Source organism: Oryza brachyantha, chromosome 5 (assembly GCF_000231095.2).
Source record: "Oryza brachyantha chromosome 5, ObraRS2, whole genome shotgun sequence".
NCBI classification, from domain to species: Eukaryota; Viridiplantae; Streptophyta; class Magnoliopsida; order Poales; family Poaceae; genus Oryza; species Oryza brachyantha.
Genome location: NC_023167.2, coordinates 12,474,228 through 12,489,498, shown reverse-complemented (window position 1 = coordinate 12,489,498; position 15,271 = coordinate 12,474,228). Strand labels below are relative to the sequence as shown.

At 39.7% G+C, this 15,271-nt stretch overlaps 3 protein-coding genes across 4 annotated transcripts; 2 read left to right on the top strand and 1 right to left on the bottom strand.

Annotated features, from left to right (window-relative positions):
- Nucleotides 1-1,599: 1,599 nt before the first annotated feature.
- LOC102710307 lies at nucleotides 1,600-4,965 on the bottom strand. The gene is made up of 7 exons (XM_006655239.2): nucleotides 4,615-4,965; nucleotides 4,440-4,519; nucleotides 4,173-4,233; nucleotides 3,442-3,499; nucleotides 2,801-2,858; nucleotides 2,589-2,661; nucleotides 1,600-1,811 (listed from the first exon to the last, which is right to left on the bottom strand). The coding sequence occupies exons 1-7, from the start codon at nucleotides 4,933-4,935 to the stop codon at nucleotides 1,719-1,721; spliced, it is 744 nt and encodes a 247-aa protein (XP_006655302.2). The 5' UTR covers nucleotides 4,936-4,965; the 3' UTR covers nucleotides 1,600-1,718.
- Nucleotides 4,966-5,157: 192 nt separating this feature from the next.
- Nucleotides 5,158-10,125, top strand: LOC102721274. 2 transcript variants are annotated; one of them, XM_015837325.2, is made up of 9 exons: nucleotides 5,158-5,276; nucleotides 6,640-6,829; nucleotides 7,433-7,536; nucleotides 7,904-7,976; nucleotides 8,092-8,174; nucleotides 8,486-8,524; nucleotides 9,055-9,125; nucleotides 9,338-9,452; nucleotides 9,529-10,125. In XM_015837325.2, exons 2-9 carry the CDS (start codon nucleotides 6,775-6,777, stop codon nucleotides 9,595-9,597), a joined length of 609 nt encoding a protein of 202 aa, XP_015692811.1. In that variant the 5' UTR covers nucleotides 5,158-5,276; nucleotides 6,640-6,774; the 3' UTR covers nucleotides 9,598-10,125. The 2 variants fall into 2 exon arrangements, with proteins under 2 accessions (XP_015692811.1, XP_006654375.1); XM_006654312.3 differs by having other exon boundaries at nucleotides 6,550-6,829.
- A 3,654-nt stretch (nucleotides 10,126-13,779) lies between these two features.
- LOC102720986 (UPF0603 protein OsI_019212, chloroplastic) lies at nucleotides 13,780-15,231 on the top strand. The gene is made up of 3 exons (XM_006654311.3): nucleotides 13,780-14,417; nucleotides 14,520-14,712; nucleotides 14,794-15,231. Exons 1-3 carry the CDS (start codon nucleotides 13,983-13,985, stop codon nucleotides 15,039-15,041), a joined length of 876 nt encoding a protein of 291 aa, XP_006654374.1. The 5' UTR covers nucleotides 13,780-13,982; the 3' UTR covers nucleotides 15,042-15,231.
- Nucleotides 15,232-15,271: the final 40 nt, after the last annotated feature.

Here is a 15,271-nt window from a genome sequence, read left to right as displayed (position 1 = left end):
ATGTCAAATGGTAATTTACCCATGAAGTATTTTGGAGTACCCATTGATAAAAAAATAATTCCAAATAATCAGTGGAAACAGGTGGAGAATGAGATCAGGATGCTGGCGAGGGAAGCAGTTAAATATTGCAGCAAGGTTGACTTTGATCAACTCCAGCATTAGTAGCATACCATTATATATGCTTTCATTTTATACATTGCCACAAGGAGCAAGGAAAATAGTGGATCACTTTAGATCCAGGTTTCTCTGGCAAGAAGATCAAGGGATAAGAAAAATATCATTTGGTTTAGTGGCCTATGATTTGCAGAACAAAGCATCAAGGGGGGCTGGGGGTTCTAGATTTGACATTAATGAATAATGGCTTAGGAAGTTAGAAAATGAAAAGGGCCAATAGCAAGAACTATTAAGGAACAAATGCCGAAATACCAGAATCTTATAACACTTCTGGACATGATTGATGGAAGTGAAAGAAATCTTCTATAAATTCTGTGAAAAGAAAATTGGAGATGGTAAAAATACCTTGGTCTGGGAAGATGATTGGATAGGAGGTAAACCTCTGGCAAAACAATACCCATCCATTTATAATATTACCTTTGTGAAGTTTGTCACAATACACAAGGTATTGAAGGAAGGATGAGATTGGATAAAATTTAGGACACGAATGGGAGATAAAATGAAAGATTGGAAGGAACTAAAAGATAAACATTCAAACGATTGTTCAAAAGGAAGAAAAAGACAGGGTTACTTGGTTGATGGTTAGAAATAGCATACTAACAAAGGATAATTTATTAAAGAGAGGCTGGAAGGGGAATGAAAGAAATGTCAATTCTGTCAGCAGTATGAAACCGTAGAACATCTTTTCTTGAAGTGCCCTTTGGCAAATTTTATCTGGAATCTCATTCATTGTACTTTTGGGATGAAACTAGCCAATAGTGCAAGGCATTTTTTCGGTGGGTGGCACATGAGGTTTGATAAAAATACAAAGAACCTGATGACAGAAGGTATGATGGCTGTGATTTGGACATGGGAAACTAGAAATGCTGCATGTTTTCGAAACAAGTACCCAACTGATCCAACCCATTTAATTCATGCTATCTGTGACTTCATTTCGACCTGGGCAATGTTGCAGAAGATGGAGGGCAAAGAAGACTGCAATGGGGAACGCTGCTACTAAAACAGGTGGCAAATGAGGTGTTTTACTCAGGTTATGGACGTGACTAAATGTTCCAAGATTGAAGTGAAGTAAGGAGGAGGAAGGGGAAAAAGAAGCAATGTTGATGTCATAAGGCTGAAGCAAAATGGACTTAGCGTGTCTCTGTTTCAGGCTTGATCTTTTGCAGGCATTGTAAAAAACTGTCTATTTTCATGGCTCTGTAATAAGTTAAACTTCCCAGGAAGCTTTGCATTACTGCTTACTCCCTCTCACAAATTAGATGGTGGGATGGCACCATAAAATTGCGAAGGAGGAATTGCCCTTTATTTTGTTCCTTTGAGTTTGCAAACATCTGTAAGTTCTGTGATCATTTCTAGTAATAGAAATGGGAGAGGGCCGACCTTCTCTAGTTTCAAAACAAAAAATCACTAATTTGGACTTGCTCATTGCAGCCGACTAATAGATATATTTACCCTATATCCACAACCGAAAAATAAGTTGATGTAATTCATCTATGCAGTTGCAGACAGAAATTCTGAATAAATGATTGGTATTCTGCATTGCATCATGAAATAGACAAAGATACAGCAGCTGATCGCAACTTAACACCATCATCATCCCACTTTGTCTCTGGAGCAGTGGCGCCGGCAATATATGTCTGTCGACACATCACACATGGCAATTCAAATTAAATACTGTGATGCAAATAGAAGGACAAAGTCCAGTAATTAAAAACAAAATAAATTGATAAGGTCATTAAATCTCTAAGATAAAGCTACAGATTACAAGCTTTCGGCATGGCATATCAATATATTTGGGCCGCTGTTGTTCTTGCCAAACAATAATTTCTTCTGCTGGCAATAAAATGATTATTTTGCTTTAGGATACCTCCGACACAAAAAAACAAACTTTTAAGAATCGAATGGAACCAGGATCGTAGGTTGAGTGTTGATTCCCCCCAAAAGGGAAGGCAATATTTTCTCACAATCTTATGTTATATCATCCCTTCGTTATCTAGCACAGAAAATCACACCACTACCTTTTTTTCCAAACATACACAAAGTTGGTCAACCAATTACTTAACAGAATCGAGTATTATCTATAGTGAGCAGTATGTTACTTAATAGAAGTAAATATTATCTGCAGTCAGCACATGCATGATCAAGTGGCCAGAGGTGTAATTTTACTCTTTTATTGTCTCACAATCTATAGCCAACAATTCAATGATTGCCTTTATGCTTGTTGGTGCTTGCAATTTGTAGGGATGAATGGAGGTTTTGACTAGTTAATTCAGAATGTAGATGACTTACAACAGGAGTCAGGACAGCAACAACAAAACAAACATGAAGACAGGAAAAATGTTTCCAGAATAAAATTGCCACCGTAAAGCAAGAAATATCTTTTCTTTAAGAGCATAAAGGAAATGAGTAAATACCTTTCCACTATTAACAGTAGCCATTACAGCAACATGTTCTTTGTCCAGACCAAACTCATAGAAGTAATATGTCCTGCAGAACCAATCTCTCATGACCAAAATGAAAATACAAGAACAATTCTGTCCAAATTTGGACAGCTATTGATGAGGGATAAGTTTTTTTTTGGCTTAATTCTTTTTGTCTCAGAATAAATATAAAGGTCATATAGTACCTTATATCTTCTTCATCCTTAACTTTAATTGTCCGAGCTGAGTATAATTTTGCACCACCTATGAAATGATGCAAAAGAATTACAAATAAATTGCAAGAGCTAAGTCAGATATTTCCAAATGAGTACATCATTCTAGCAGGCATGCTAACAGAATATTTTCGCTTCATGTTTTCTCATATAATTATGTTCTGGAAACAAATAATGGATATGGGTTTGTATTTCGACATATCAAGCATCAATTTTCATCAAAGTTTTATGAAGACAAAAACATTAGACAATGATAAAGTTGTACAATGTCAAACAAACAGCTCAAAATTCAATGTAAGCATGTGACCTTGTGAAGCAGTTAATAGTGCACTTCCCTGCTAGACATCTATTTTAAAAATGATGCAAAATTAACCAAAACTTTACATCATAAGAACATTGCTAAGATAATGTACCCCTTCAATTTGTAAACGTGATGTTAGATCATTCAGGTGAAGCATCATATTTACAGCAGTGTCCACACAAGAAGCTAGATCAAGAGTTAGCAGTTTCCTTTGATAAGTGAAACCGTATACTCTCTGCGTTCCAATTCATCTTAGAAACTTATTGTAAAAACAAATTATATCATCTCTGAAGTATAAGATAACAGTAATCACCAGGTACAAATATCTTTGATGCCTCCTTTAAAGTGCCCAGGTCCGTTATATCTTTGGCCTGAAAACCAATGTTTGTGTCAGAACATAATTTTATAACTGATTGTGTACATTGTGCAATATTAAATATTCAAAAAAGCATTTCTTTGGGCCTTGATTAAAAACAGAATTGTTGATATCAAGCAACATTTTGAACAACGCTGCTGCACCTATTAGTGCTCTACCAGTTTCTAGCAGTCAGTTGGAGCCAAAAGTGTAATGTTTGGCGCCTCTATGTGAATCAATGCTACTATAGTTCATTATGAAGATAATTACTAATTGGGACTTGCCAATGTTATCAATGGTGTATTTACTTGTACATGATTCTTATTATTGTTTAGGAGTGTTTACCAAAGATGGTGAGTTATCATCATATAAAGCGCATAATATTGTAAATCAATTTATAGTAACTACTCACTACAGTGTAAACGTAAGCTACTCTAATGATTAAACAGGAGAAAGATGACCAAGGAATTGGGGAATGGGCTGTTGGCCACTCCACAGAGTTGAGAGCATCAGGACTATAAAATCATCGTAACATCTTGCATCATGACCAACTCAGAAATTCTTTTACAAACCTGTGCTCTACCATTATTTTACTTTTACAAAAGATAAATGCTGCACATAAAGAAAAAAAATCAGGAGGCAAAACAAAACCAATGAAACTACACTAATAGCAAACAACAAGTGCAAACCTCTAGGAATGTGATTTTGAGCTGATTGGATGGCTTAATTACCACGCTTACAAGTTCTGACCTGCATTACAGAAAATAACAGTGCAACCCTTTGCTTAGCTCGCTGAATGCACTTAGTGATACAAATTCTAACCAATTTCTTCCTAGAGCTATTTCATACGCCAACTTGAGATCAGTACGAGTATTATAAATTTATAATCTGTATCCATATATATATCTCAAAATGCTAGAGAGCTCGATAAGTCGAACATGACCTTACTTACCTACCTGTCTGGAGATGCAAAGCGAGCCGCGTACGTCCTGGGCTTCGCCTTGTCGCCGTAGTAGGTCATCCCGACATTGAATTCCTAAATTGCAGGCGAAGTAAAGGAAAATGTTGAGCTCGCCCCTCCACAATGCCGTCGAAGGAGGACAGGGGACAGGGAGGAAGGACGCGAGAGACCTCGGGTTCCAAGATGTCGTCGAAGGAGGGCGGCACGCGGATGGAGAAGCCGCTGCCGTAGTACTGCGACCACGACTTGGTGTTCGCGATGCCGCCCAGCAACTCGGGGGAGCCCTTCTTACGGGGAGGCTCCGCTGGCGCCTCCTCTGCGGCGGCGGCGGCCGGGCGCGCCGCGGCCACGGCCGCGGCGACGGCGACGGCGGTGTGGATGGCGAAGTTGCGCCGCGAGGCGCCGCGTGCCGGGCCGCGCCGTCGCGGCGGCTTCTGGGGAGGCGGCGGCGGCGGCGAGGGGGCGAGGCGAGCGAGGACGGCGGGGGCCATGGCGCGGCGCGGCGCCACCACTGCGCAGTGCGAGCGGACGCCGTGGCGAGAGAGGGGAAGCCGGTGGATAAAGCGCAGCACGGGAATGGGGCAAGGCAATCGCGCCGCTGCTTCTGGACCGTCCGATGCCGCCGGCTCGCATCGGACGGTCGCACGCGCAGGTGAAGCGGCCTCCGGGCCTTCCGCCTTCCGGCTGCTTGATCCATTCACTTGTTATCCTCTCACTCTCTCTTCCAAATCTCCCAAATCCAGCCGCCCGCGAGCAGCCGGCTGAGGGACACGAGCCTTGCGTGCGTGGTCTCCGTCTTCGCCGCCGACGAGGCGGCGACGGCGCTTATCAGGTTAGGGCATTCCCAGGAATGTTCTGTAATTAGTACTACTGTATTGTTTCGTTGCAAGTTATCGTATGCATTATTCTGCTTGAATTGGTCGGCGCCAAAAAGATTGTCTTTGTTGCAGTCAAAGATGTTTATGTTGCATAGAGGAATTATATATTTGTACTTCCCTCTTTTTTTCCCCTGCCAATGTGGAGTATCATACTGCAATTCTGTTACTTCTGAAACTTTTTTACTTGGTTTTGAGACTAAGTAAAAGTTGTATGATGGAAGTGGTATTTGACAGACTAACATCTTGTATGTGACCGACCGAAATAAGTATAGACGTCCTAATGAAAAAAGGGATTAATGGCGTAGATTTTGGTATCGCATATTGCTCCACAAATATATGTCAATTTAACTTTTTTGGGGTGGAGGATTAATAAAAGAAATCCAAGTACAAATGCTTTTGCACATTTTTAAGTATGTTTTTTTTGGTGTTGTGCTGTATTCGCCGTAAATGTATTGTATTAGCTATCTCATATTTCTTTTTGGTATTAGCTGACCAAAAAAAAAAAGGATGGTTCGTTTGTGTCAAATTTTCTTTTGTCATTGTTGGTTTTTCCCTTCATTGCGATTGAAACTCTTTGTTGTTTTGGTAGTTGTTTTTCTTGTTGGACAGGCCTTCACAAATGTAGCATGCTGAGTGTCTAAGACTATTCTTAGTGGCCCTTTTATTTGGTATTAATTACGTGTCACATCAGATTTTTTTGATAACATGACAAGAATTTAATTAGAAAAGAGAAGAGAACTCTTTTCATCCTAGTGAAAGGCTTGTGGCGTTGTCTCCAAGTAAATGAAAGCCGAATGAAATATTGAGGCCAAACCTTTCTTTTTCATCTAGATCATGTGCGGGGTCCACCTACTATTTTTCTCTCATGGAGCAATTACTCTTATGTAGGAATTTAATGCTCTATCAAGTCTATAAAACTATAAAATAAAAGAGACCATTAAGAGATATCCTTTCATTTCACAGAACAAAACTAGAACGCTGACGTGTCACACTTGAAAATTGTGATATGAAAAAGAACACTGAAAATGGCCTAATGGAACCAATCCATCGGATATGCAAACTTAGTCACATCCATTTTTGTGCCATTAACTGTAATAAATGGTTGTCGATTACATTGTGTGAAGTATGGTCCATGTGTTAAGTTACATTTTTTTCCCTTTATGCATATGCTATCCAGTAGCGTATTCGTGACAATTTGGAATCCCTGTGCTCCGGGTTTGTATGTAGGTAAACCATACTTGTGAAGAAACAATATCAAAGTGGCAGTGGGCACCCTGCGCAACTCTTGTGGCTGAACGTGGGGTGCTTGTTTACAAGGTCCGTCAAAAAGCACAAGAAAAGAAGTGAGGAGGATCAAGGAACGGGCTTGAGTGCTTCTCTATTCCACAGAAGATTCAGAGGGAGAAAAAAACCAAAAAAACTCGAAGAACAGGAATATAAGCTGAGGGAGCAATGATTTCCGCTCTCTCATTATCTTCCCCCCTCTTCCTGGCAGCTCTTCCCAAAGGTAACCATCTTCATATCCAAGAATTGATCTTCCTTCATGCATAACCATGGGCTCCTGCCATCTATGGCTGATAACCCTTGCTGCCGGTATTGACTACTTAGTCACCACACACTTTCTCTCAAACGGTGAACTTTGTGAAGGTGATGGTGTCTACTGAGTCGTCATTGCCATGTTTGTTTGGGCAAGAGGAATTCAGGACCTTTCTTGTGAAAATTGCAATAGATCTTGAGATGAGAAGCTAGCACTAATAGGCTTCTCAGTCGTGCTAAGCCATATTCTTGTTGCCTTCTTTTTTTTTTCAAAAAATGACATATTCTTTGTTGATATGGAAAAGCAAGATTGGGGAACTGTCCTTCATTGGAATAGTTTATGCTGGTGGTGAATGGTTGATTACCTGCCTCCTCCATGTACCAGAAATCATCACTAGAGACTGATAAAGCTCACAGCTTTTGTTGCAACTAGGGCCATGTATCATGTGTATTTGCTGTTTTTGTGATCAGTACTGAATAAATAGTAGCCTCTGTTTACTGTGATATACTACACTCCCATTATCATAATGGTGTACATGTGAGATGATTTGTTTCTTCTTTTCTACTTCTGCAGTTCGAGGTGTGATTTCATGTCGAGCGGATTTAGGTAGTCCATCACGGAATTCTGTTAGGGTACATGGCGGGAGGCAATTGAGGCGTGCAACAATAGTAAACGTGGTTAGACTTTTAATGTAGTGTACCCTTCTTTTTTAGTACCTCTTGCTGTGGTTCGCTTTAAGTTGTCCTTCATGATAAAAGAGGCTTGCAATTTATTTCACAAAATAATGGCATTGATGCACCATTTTCTGTTTAATCATAGTTGAGCACCAATTAGAACATCCAAGTGGAGTTGATATAACGAATCAGCATAATCTTATAAGCATTGTGTGCACAATTGCACATTAAAAATCCAGGCCTGCCCAACGCCCAAGAATTTAATTACCAGTGAAAGGGAATTTGAGTTGCTTGCATTGTACAGTGTTTTGTATATGTATGCAAGATTAGTTCACATTTTCTATGATATGTTAATAAGTGTCCTTTGCAGATTGGAAGAAAGTCGAAGACCAGGGAAACTATTGTCCCTGACCCTGACTATCGATTGCCAATTGTTATACTTGGTGAGCTCTGTAATTAGTACTGGATTTGTACTTCTACATGAAGTTTAAAGATGGATTAAATGTTGGCATGGTGATTCCCCAATTCCACTAGTTTAACTAGTATTTTCAAATACAGGGATAGCTGGTGCATTTGCATATGCAGACAATCTTCTTGCTGCTGCACCTGTAGGCCTACTGGGGTGTCTTCTTTTGTTCCAGGCCAGTGCAACCCTGATTATGCTTTGCTTTTAGAGCATCTGCTTATTTATGAACATATATTATATTATATAATTCTATCTTGTTTCCATATGATATAATCTGTAAGGCTAATTGGATAATCTGATGTCTAACTTCATGGATCATACTGTATCAATGCGGTGCTGCAAGAGTTCGTATTTATATTTCATTCAAAACTAAAACAAGTTGTTCATTAGATCTTCCATCATCAACTAGCTACCCACAGCTTACTTCCTCGTCTCTTTCTTAAGAACACTGAGTTTCATGCTAACACTGATCTCACTGTTTTGCAGACTACTAGAGTAAGATTTGTCTTTGATGATCAGGCCTTGGTTCGTGCCCTCTATCTTCTCCAGTAAAATAGGGATAACGGAAATACATATGTTGATAAGCACATACATTACAGCAAAGATCAGTGAATATGTTGTGATTTACTCCCTCTGTCTGCAAATATAAACACTTTAGGATATCAAATATGGACTTCAGTATACTATTTTGACCAATAATATAAATAAATACAAATTATTTTAATAGATAGATAGAGCTGCATATTATGATTGCTTGCTTCATGACAAATCTAGTAACATCATTCATGTGTCATCAATATTTATGGTTTCCTTTTTGTTATTGACAGTGAAAGTTAAAAAGGTTTGACTTGGTACTATTCCAAAAGTGCTTATATTTGTGGACAAAGGGAGTAACTTTTTTTAAGAAATGTATGTTATGATTCAGTCACGTGAATGATGTTATTCTTTTCAAATCATGACGTATGTGGATTAAGATGGATTTGTGGGTCTTCATTCTAATTAATTTCATATGATTTTCATTGCAAAAAATAATTTAAATGTTTGTGTTATTTCAGGAAGTTAAAGTGGGCGATCAGTTGGAGTCGTCAGGTGAAAATGTATTTGTCGGTGGCAAGAATCGTTGGAAGTAAGTAGGCATGTTAATCTGTTACACCATATGTGGTTCACAACAGGATCCTTTTGGCAAGTCAGTTGACATGATTTAATAAGGGAAAAATATATCAAAAAACTAAGCATTAGCTTCTTGTTTTGCATAAACTAAAACGCATATAATATCACGTGCCAAAGATTGCGCTATCTTGCTCGACAAATCATTTTGACAATTGAATGCATCCACAGGTACTCAACATTTGTGAACTGGGAACTGTGGTGGCCACAATTTCCTATCTTGGTTTACTTCAAAGAGACCCAAACAAAACCCGAAGGCCAAATCCATTTCTTCCCCGTGATTTTCGTAAGTCCACTGATTGTAGTAAGTTAAAAACTTCGTTATTCTATTTTATGGAATTTTATTTGCCGTTGGAACACAGAACGGTCGACAGCTCTATGATGCTATGGTGGAGCGTGCTGGACCTTCGGAAACTAGTGGTCCTAAATAGTGTGAGCTTCCCTCAGGGCGGTAATGAGCGAATTTTTTTTATTTTTTAAACCTTTTAAAAAATAATTTTATTACTAATTCTCTGGGGAAAATATTTCTAAATCTAAACTGGCCACGCCAGTGCTGATGACGTGGCAAGACAACGCTGTCACGCAGCCTGTTCTGGCATAGCATGACGTGGCAGTATTGTCTTGCCACGCCATTGTCAATGGCATGGCAAGACAATGCTGCCACGCCACCGACAGTGGCGTGGCAAGTCGCTTGACCACGTCAATGTTGGTGGCGTGGCCAAAAGGTTTATAGGGTGAAAATATTTTCCTCGGAGGTTTAGTAATAAAATTATTTCTTAAAAAGGTTTAAAAAATAAAAAAAATTGGTAATGAGCTGAGCTCCATAGCCTTTATAGGTGGGGCACAAGAGCTAGTATGATGTACAATATTACAGTATGAATTCACCTTTATGAACAATGTACCCAGTATAGTATTCATATACTCTGCAGTCTGTAGATATAAAAGAAGCTGATTTGTTATCTTTTGGTGATCCTGCTAGATCGTTCAACAGAATAAACCTTGAGTTAAGAGGCTGTTATCTTTTGGGAGAAGATGCAGTTTCTTCCATGGGAGTATAGGGGGTTATCTCCATGTGCTCCAGAGCCTGGTACTAGTCCTTTCATCGTATATCTCAACTCTCAACCAAAATTCACAGGTAGGCAAGAATTTTGCAATTAGGCTCACCCACGGCCCCACTACAATATACCCCCAAGTCGACTCCTGCTGTCCTCAAGATCAATAAATATATGCATCTATATATTGGCATAAAAATATAAACAATTTAAGTCATACGTCAAAGGATTTGGGTGTACTGGTAGTTGATTTTGATGCTATACTGTGGGCTTAAATGGTAAAATCTAGCCTTCATGGATGGATGGTCATTAGCGCCGGAGTTACGTCATCTCCAGTTTTGACCTCATGTGATATATTAAACCAAGATTTGGGACTTAGATATTAATTTTATAAGTTTATGAATCTAAATACCATATTGGCTCAAGTTTAAAGACTAGCGGTGTATTTTACTAAAAAATCATTTATGCACGCATACCTACCATACAATGTATCAATTACTTTTATTTATTGGACAAATCTTACAATCTAGAATCATCTATTTAATTCAGTGGCCTGAAAGAGCTTCTATAAAAATAAAAATATTTACTTTCCAATTAGAGACTGTCTATATATTATTTTGGACTTTACATATTCTTTGCAATTAGAAACAAGGCAAACTCTTTATATCTTTCTACAAAGATAAATGTATAGATTTTCTAGTTATAAAGTTTCTATAAATACAAACATATGCCATAAGGATCAAACTCCAACCAACAATGAGGCCAACACAGTGGATTTCATGTTCATCGCAACGTCGCAATGCGCTTATCATCCGATTGATCAAGGCTCTATACCATCATTATCAAATGCCAATCCGACCAAATCACTAACAATATCATGAAATAAATTGTCTGATAAATAGGAATGTGTATTTGGTGTTCTATAAATATTGTGTTGGCACCATCTTTTTAGGTGAAATAAGTGAATTACTTAATATGTCAAATTATGCATCACCATAGGATCATTAAAGGAAATGTACACCTCTCTGGGTAATAATGAACAAGAAACACATTCAGTAGAGAAATCACATGTAATTTCACTTTAATAAAAACTACATCACGGGTAATTTCACTTTGATAAAAAAAAACATGGGTATATTTTTCTAAACTGAAAAGAAATCATGTGATAAAAATTTGCTATACACTGTACTATCAATTAATATTTGATTTAAATTTCTCTTTTATGTAATATAAGGAGACACAATGATACTTATTTTTAAATTTAGAAAAGTTTACACGTTGAATTACATGTTATTTGAGAGTTGGACAACTTTTCTGTTCATTTGCTATGTACAAACGTCAAAACAATTTTCATTTAATATAAGCATACATGAAACTATATTGGATGCAACTCATGTTTCCATAAAGTAGCTTTCATTTAATTTAGCTTTAAAAAGTTTAAATTTTGTGCTAATATCAAACGTTGTATATAACTTATTTGATTAGAATTGGCCTTGGAATGTGCGAACTTGATTTTACAATGATTCTGAAATTAGTGTCCGAACTTGGTATTGCAATGTTTTTATAATTAGCATATAAATTTGGCACGGTAAGTTTTGAAATTACTCCAAACTTGAAAACTTAATGTGAGCCAACCTACCATTTAATGTTTTTTTTTCAGAATCTGGACTTGGACGAGCATCTTTTGCTTAAAATTTTAGTTACTGTTCAAGATACTAATAAATTTACTAAATGATATATTTAGCCAACTACTTTCAATATTATCACCGGCCAGTATGTAATTTTGGCATATTTCTCGACGCTGCATGTCTATAGCAACTCTTAAGAAACAACAATGAAGATAATGGTAAAAATTTATATTTTATCAGTGTTGAGATGCATTTATGATTATTATGCATCAGTAATTTATATTTTATACATAATTGTTACTTTCTTGTCTAATCCAATCCGCTAAGAAAGCTGAGAGGAGGATAGAAAATGCACGTTGTTTCTTACATCAATATCTTTAGTAAAAAGATTCATTGAAGGCATTCCATGGGAGCAAAATGTACATATTCTTATAGCACATTATTCAGCAATAGAGTTGTGATTTTAGGCCTTAGCTTAAGAGACCTTTATAAACTCTGGTGGGACCAAGAACCAGGTCGAAAATATTAGTTAGCACAATATTCATTCGCTAAAACATGAGCAATTCATATTGGATAGTGGACATGGTGTGCTCAAGATTACCAGCGTAACACCAGCGGTAAGTGCGTAACGAGCATCTTCACACCCCGTGACATGAGGTGGTGTGCCAAAATGATGTTTGATTACAATAGTCTCTTGTTGCTGCCTATTGTCGAATGGGTAATCAAGCGGGATGATGACTTTAGGTGACATGTATATTCTTCGCTCGCCAAGATTTAGTAGAATTTTTGCTTGAAAAATTCATTAACCAAATCCAGCATATGAAATAGATGCAAGTATATTCTAATTTTGTAAAGCTGGCTGGTGTTTTCAGTTTTCTACTATTTTATCTATCAAATTAAGTTTGTTTACATAATCAAAGTAACGAATACGATAAACAGCCAACTCTGAATATTTGTTTATATAATTGTATTTGTAAGAGTTCAGGAGTATCTTATTTTAGCACATAGCAACAGTTTAATAAAAAGAAAGGAAGAATTTTATGTTTGATTAGTTAAATACCTATGCTTTGCTACGGATTTTATGATATGTTATTAAATTCTTATATGAAATAGTCACCCTAATTTGAATTTATATGTAGATATCAATCTATATTTAACTGGTTTTTAATATCAAGAAATTTAAGGGCTAAATTATAAAACCATAGTGAGGGTTAGGGTTGAAAGTGATTCGGATAATTTCTGCCCGACGGGTCATTTTTCGGATTCGGATAGCTTCGGTCGGATAGTTCCGGAAATTTTTGGATTCGAAATCAGATTCGGATATTTTTTTCGGATACGAAAACGAATACGGTACGGGTGATATCCGTCGGATAGTATCCGAATTTTTCTCCGGATATTCGGACTTATGCATTAACCATTCAATCAAATCAGCTCGACCTAAAGAAGTCCATCCCAACGGCCAAACTAGTGTTAACCTTAGCTGGTTCTAATTAACTGATTTCAAGTAGTCTAGGCGTCCACGACCATACAACCGCAACATATATTTCTTTTTATGATATTAGTAATTACTTATATTTAAAAATATTGATAAGTTATATACTTATATTAAAAAATAACAGGTTATATTTCTTCAATGATACGTGAAGCTTAGTTTAATAGGTTTTTATGTTCCGATTAATATTCGTCACCGTATTCGTTTCGATCCATATTTACTCCGTATTTGTATTTGATAATATTCGATTACGTTTTTATATCCGAGTTTCCGATTCCGATTTCGATTTCGAAAAAAATATGAAAACAAATATGATAGAGCTAGTTTCTAACCGTATTCGATCCGTTTTTATCCCTAGTGAGGGTGGGTGGTGATGCTGCCCTGTCACTGCTCCTTTTTATAGGAGTACAGATTTGAGAAGAGAGGAGGGGAACAGAGAAACCTGCCCGGAGGCTGAAGACCTGCTTCTGCTCTTGTAGTATGGTAACCAGACATGGCTGTCCACGCTGGCACGGCACCTTATCCAGCTCCAGAATCCCATCCACCCAATCACAATCCAACCTACGCCATTGCAACCAAAACTCAAACAGAAAACAGCACAGACTCTACTGATCACAAGCTCAGCTTGCTTCTCCCCGGCAGCCATGGAGACCCTCCTCTCCCCCTCCACATTGCTCACCCCACTTCGCTGCTCCAAGAAGAAGCCAGTGAGCCCCGCCGTGTCGCCATCTCCCAGGTCCGTCGTCGTCGTCTCCTGCGCGGTCAAGAGGCAGCAGCAGCAGCCGCAGGCGGTCGGCGCTTGGCGCGGGGACGGCGGCGTGGGGAGCTGGGCGTCGTTCTTGCAGCACGGCCTGGCAGCGGCGGCGCTGTCGCTGGCCATCAGCCTGGCGCCGGCGCCCGCGCCGGCCGTCGCGTCGGAGTTCGACGTGCTCAACGGCGGGCCGCCGGAGGACTCGTACGTGGTGGACGACGCCGGCGTGCTCAGCCGCGTCACCAAGTCCGACGTGAAGCGGCTCATCCGCGACCTCGAGTCCCGCAAGAACATCAGGATCAACTTCATCACCGTCCGCAAGCTCACGGTACGTACGTCCGCCCGCGCCGCCGCGCGCAGCGCTGGATACACCTCGCCGCCGGCGGCTCATCCATGACGTGACCACGTGACCCGCGACCTTTGCATGCAGAGCAAAGCTGACGCGTTCGAGTACGCGGACCAAGTGCTGGAGAAGTGGTACCCGACGGTGGAGGAAGGAAACAACAAGGGCATCGTCGTGCTCGTCACCAGCCAGAAGGAGGGCGCCGTAACAGGTGGCCCGGCCTTCGTGAAGGCCGTCGGAGACGAGATCCTCGACTCCACCGTCTCCGAGAACCTCCCAGGTTAGCTCGCCGCCGGCCCGGTCCCCGTGCTGTGCGCCATTCACGACGCAGAGACCAAAACTAACACACATTCTGGAACAGTGCTGGCGACCGACGAGAAGTACAACGAGGCGATCTACACGACGGCGAAGCGGCTGGTGGCGGCGATCGACGGGCTCCCGGACCCCGGCGGGCCGTCGTTCAAGGACAACAAGAGGGAGTCCAACTTCAAGACGAAGGAGGAGACGGAGGAGAAGCGCGGCCAGTTCACGCTCGTCGTCGGCGGCCTGCTCGTCATCGCCTTCGTCGTGCCCATGGCGCAGTACTACGCCTACATTTCCAAGAAGTGAGCAGCTGCCTTTTCTTTCTTTCCAAAAAAAAAAAAGGAGCGAGCAGCAGCATGCTGATATGTACAGTGATATTGAACAAGAGATGGCTAAATCACCCGATTTTCTGTCAGAATTTTAGAGAAAAACAGAGAATTGTGATGAACACAAGCGCACCACCGTGCTGGTTAATTTTTAGAGCAATTTTACCGTACTTGAGAAGTTACCAGAGGTATTTTTTATTGCAGTAGCAT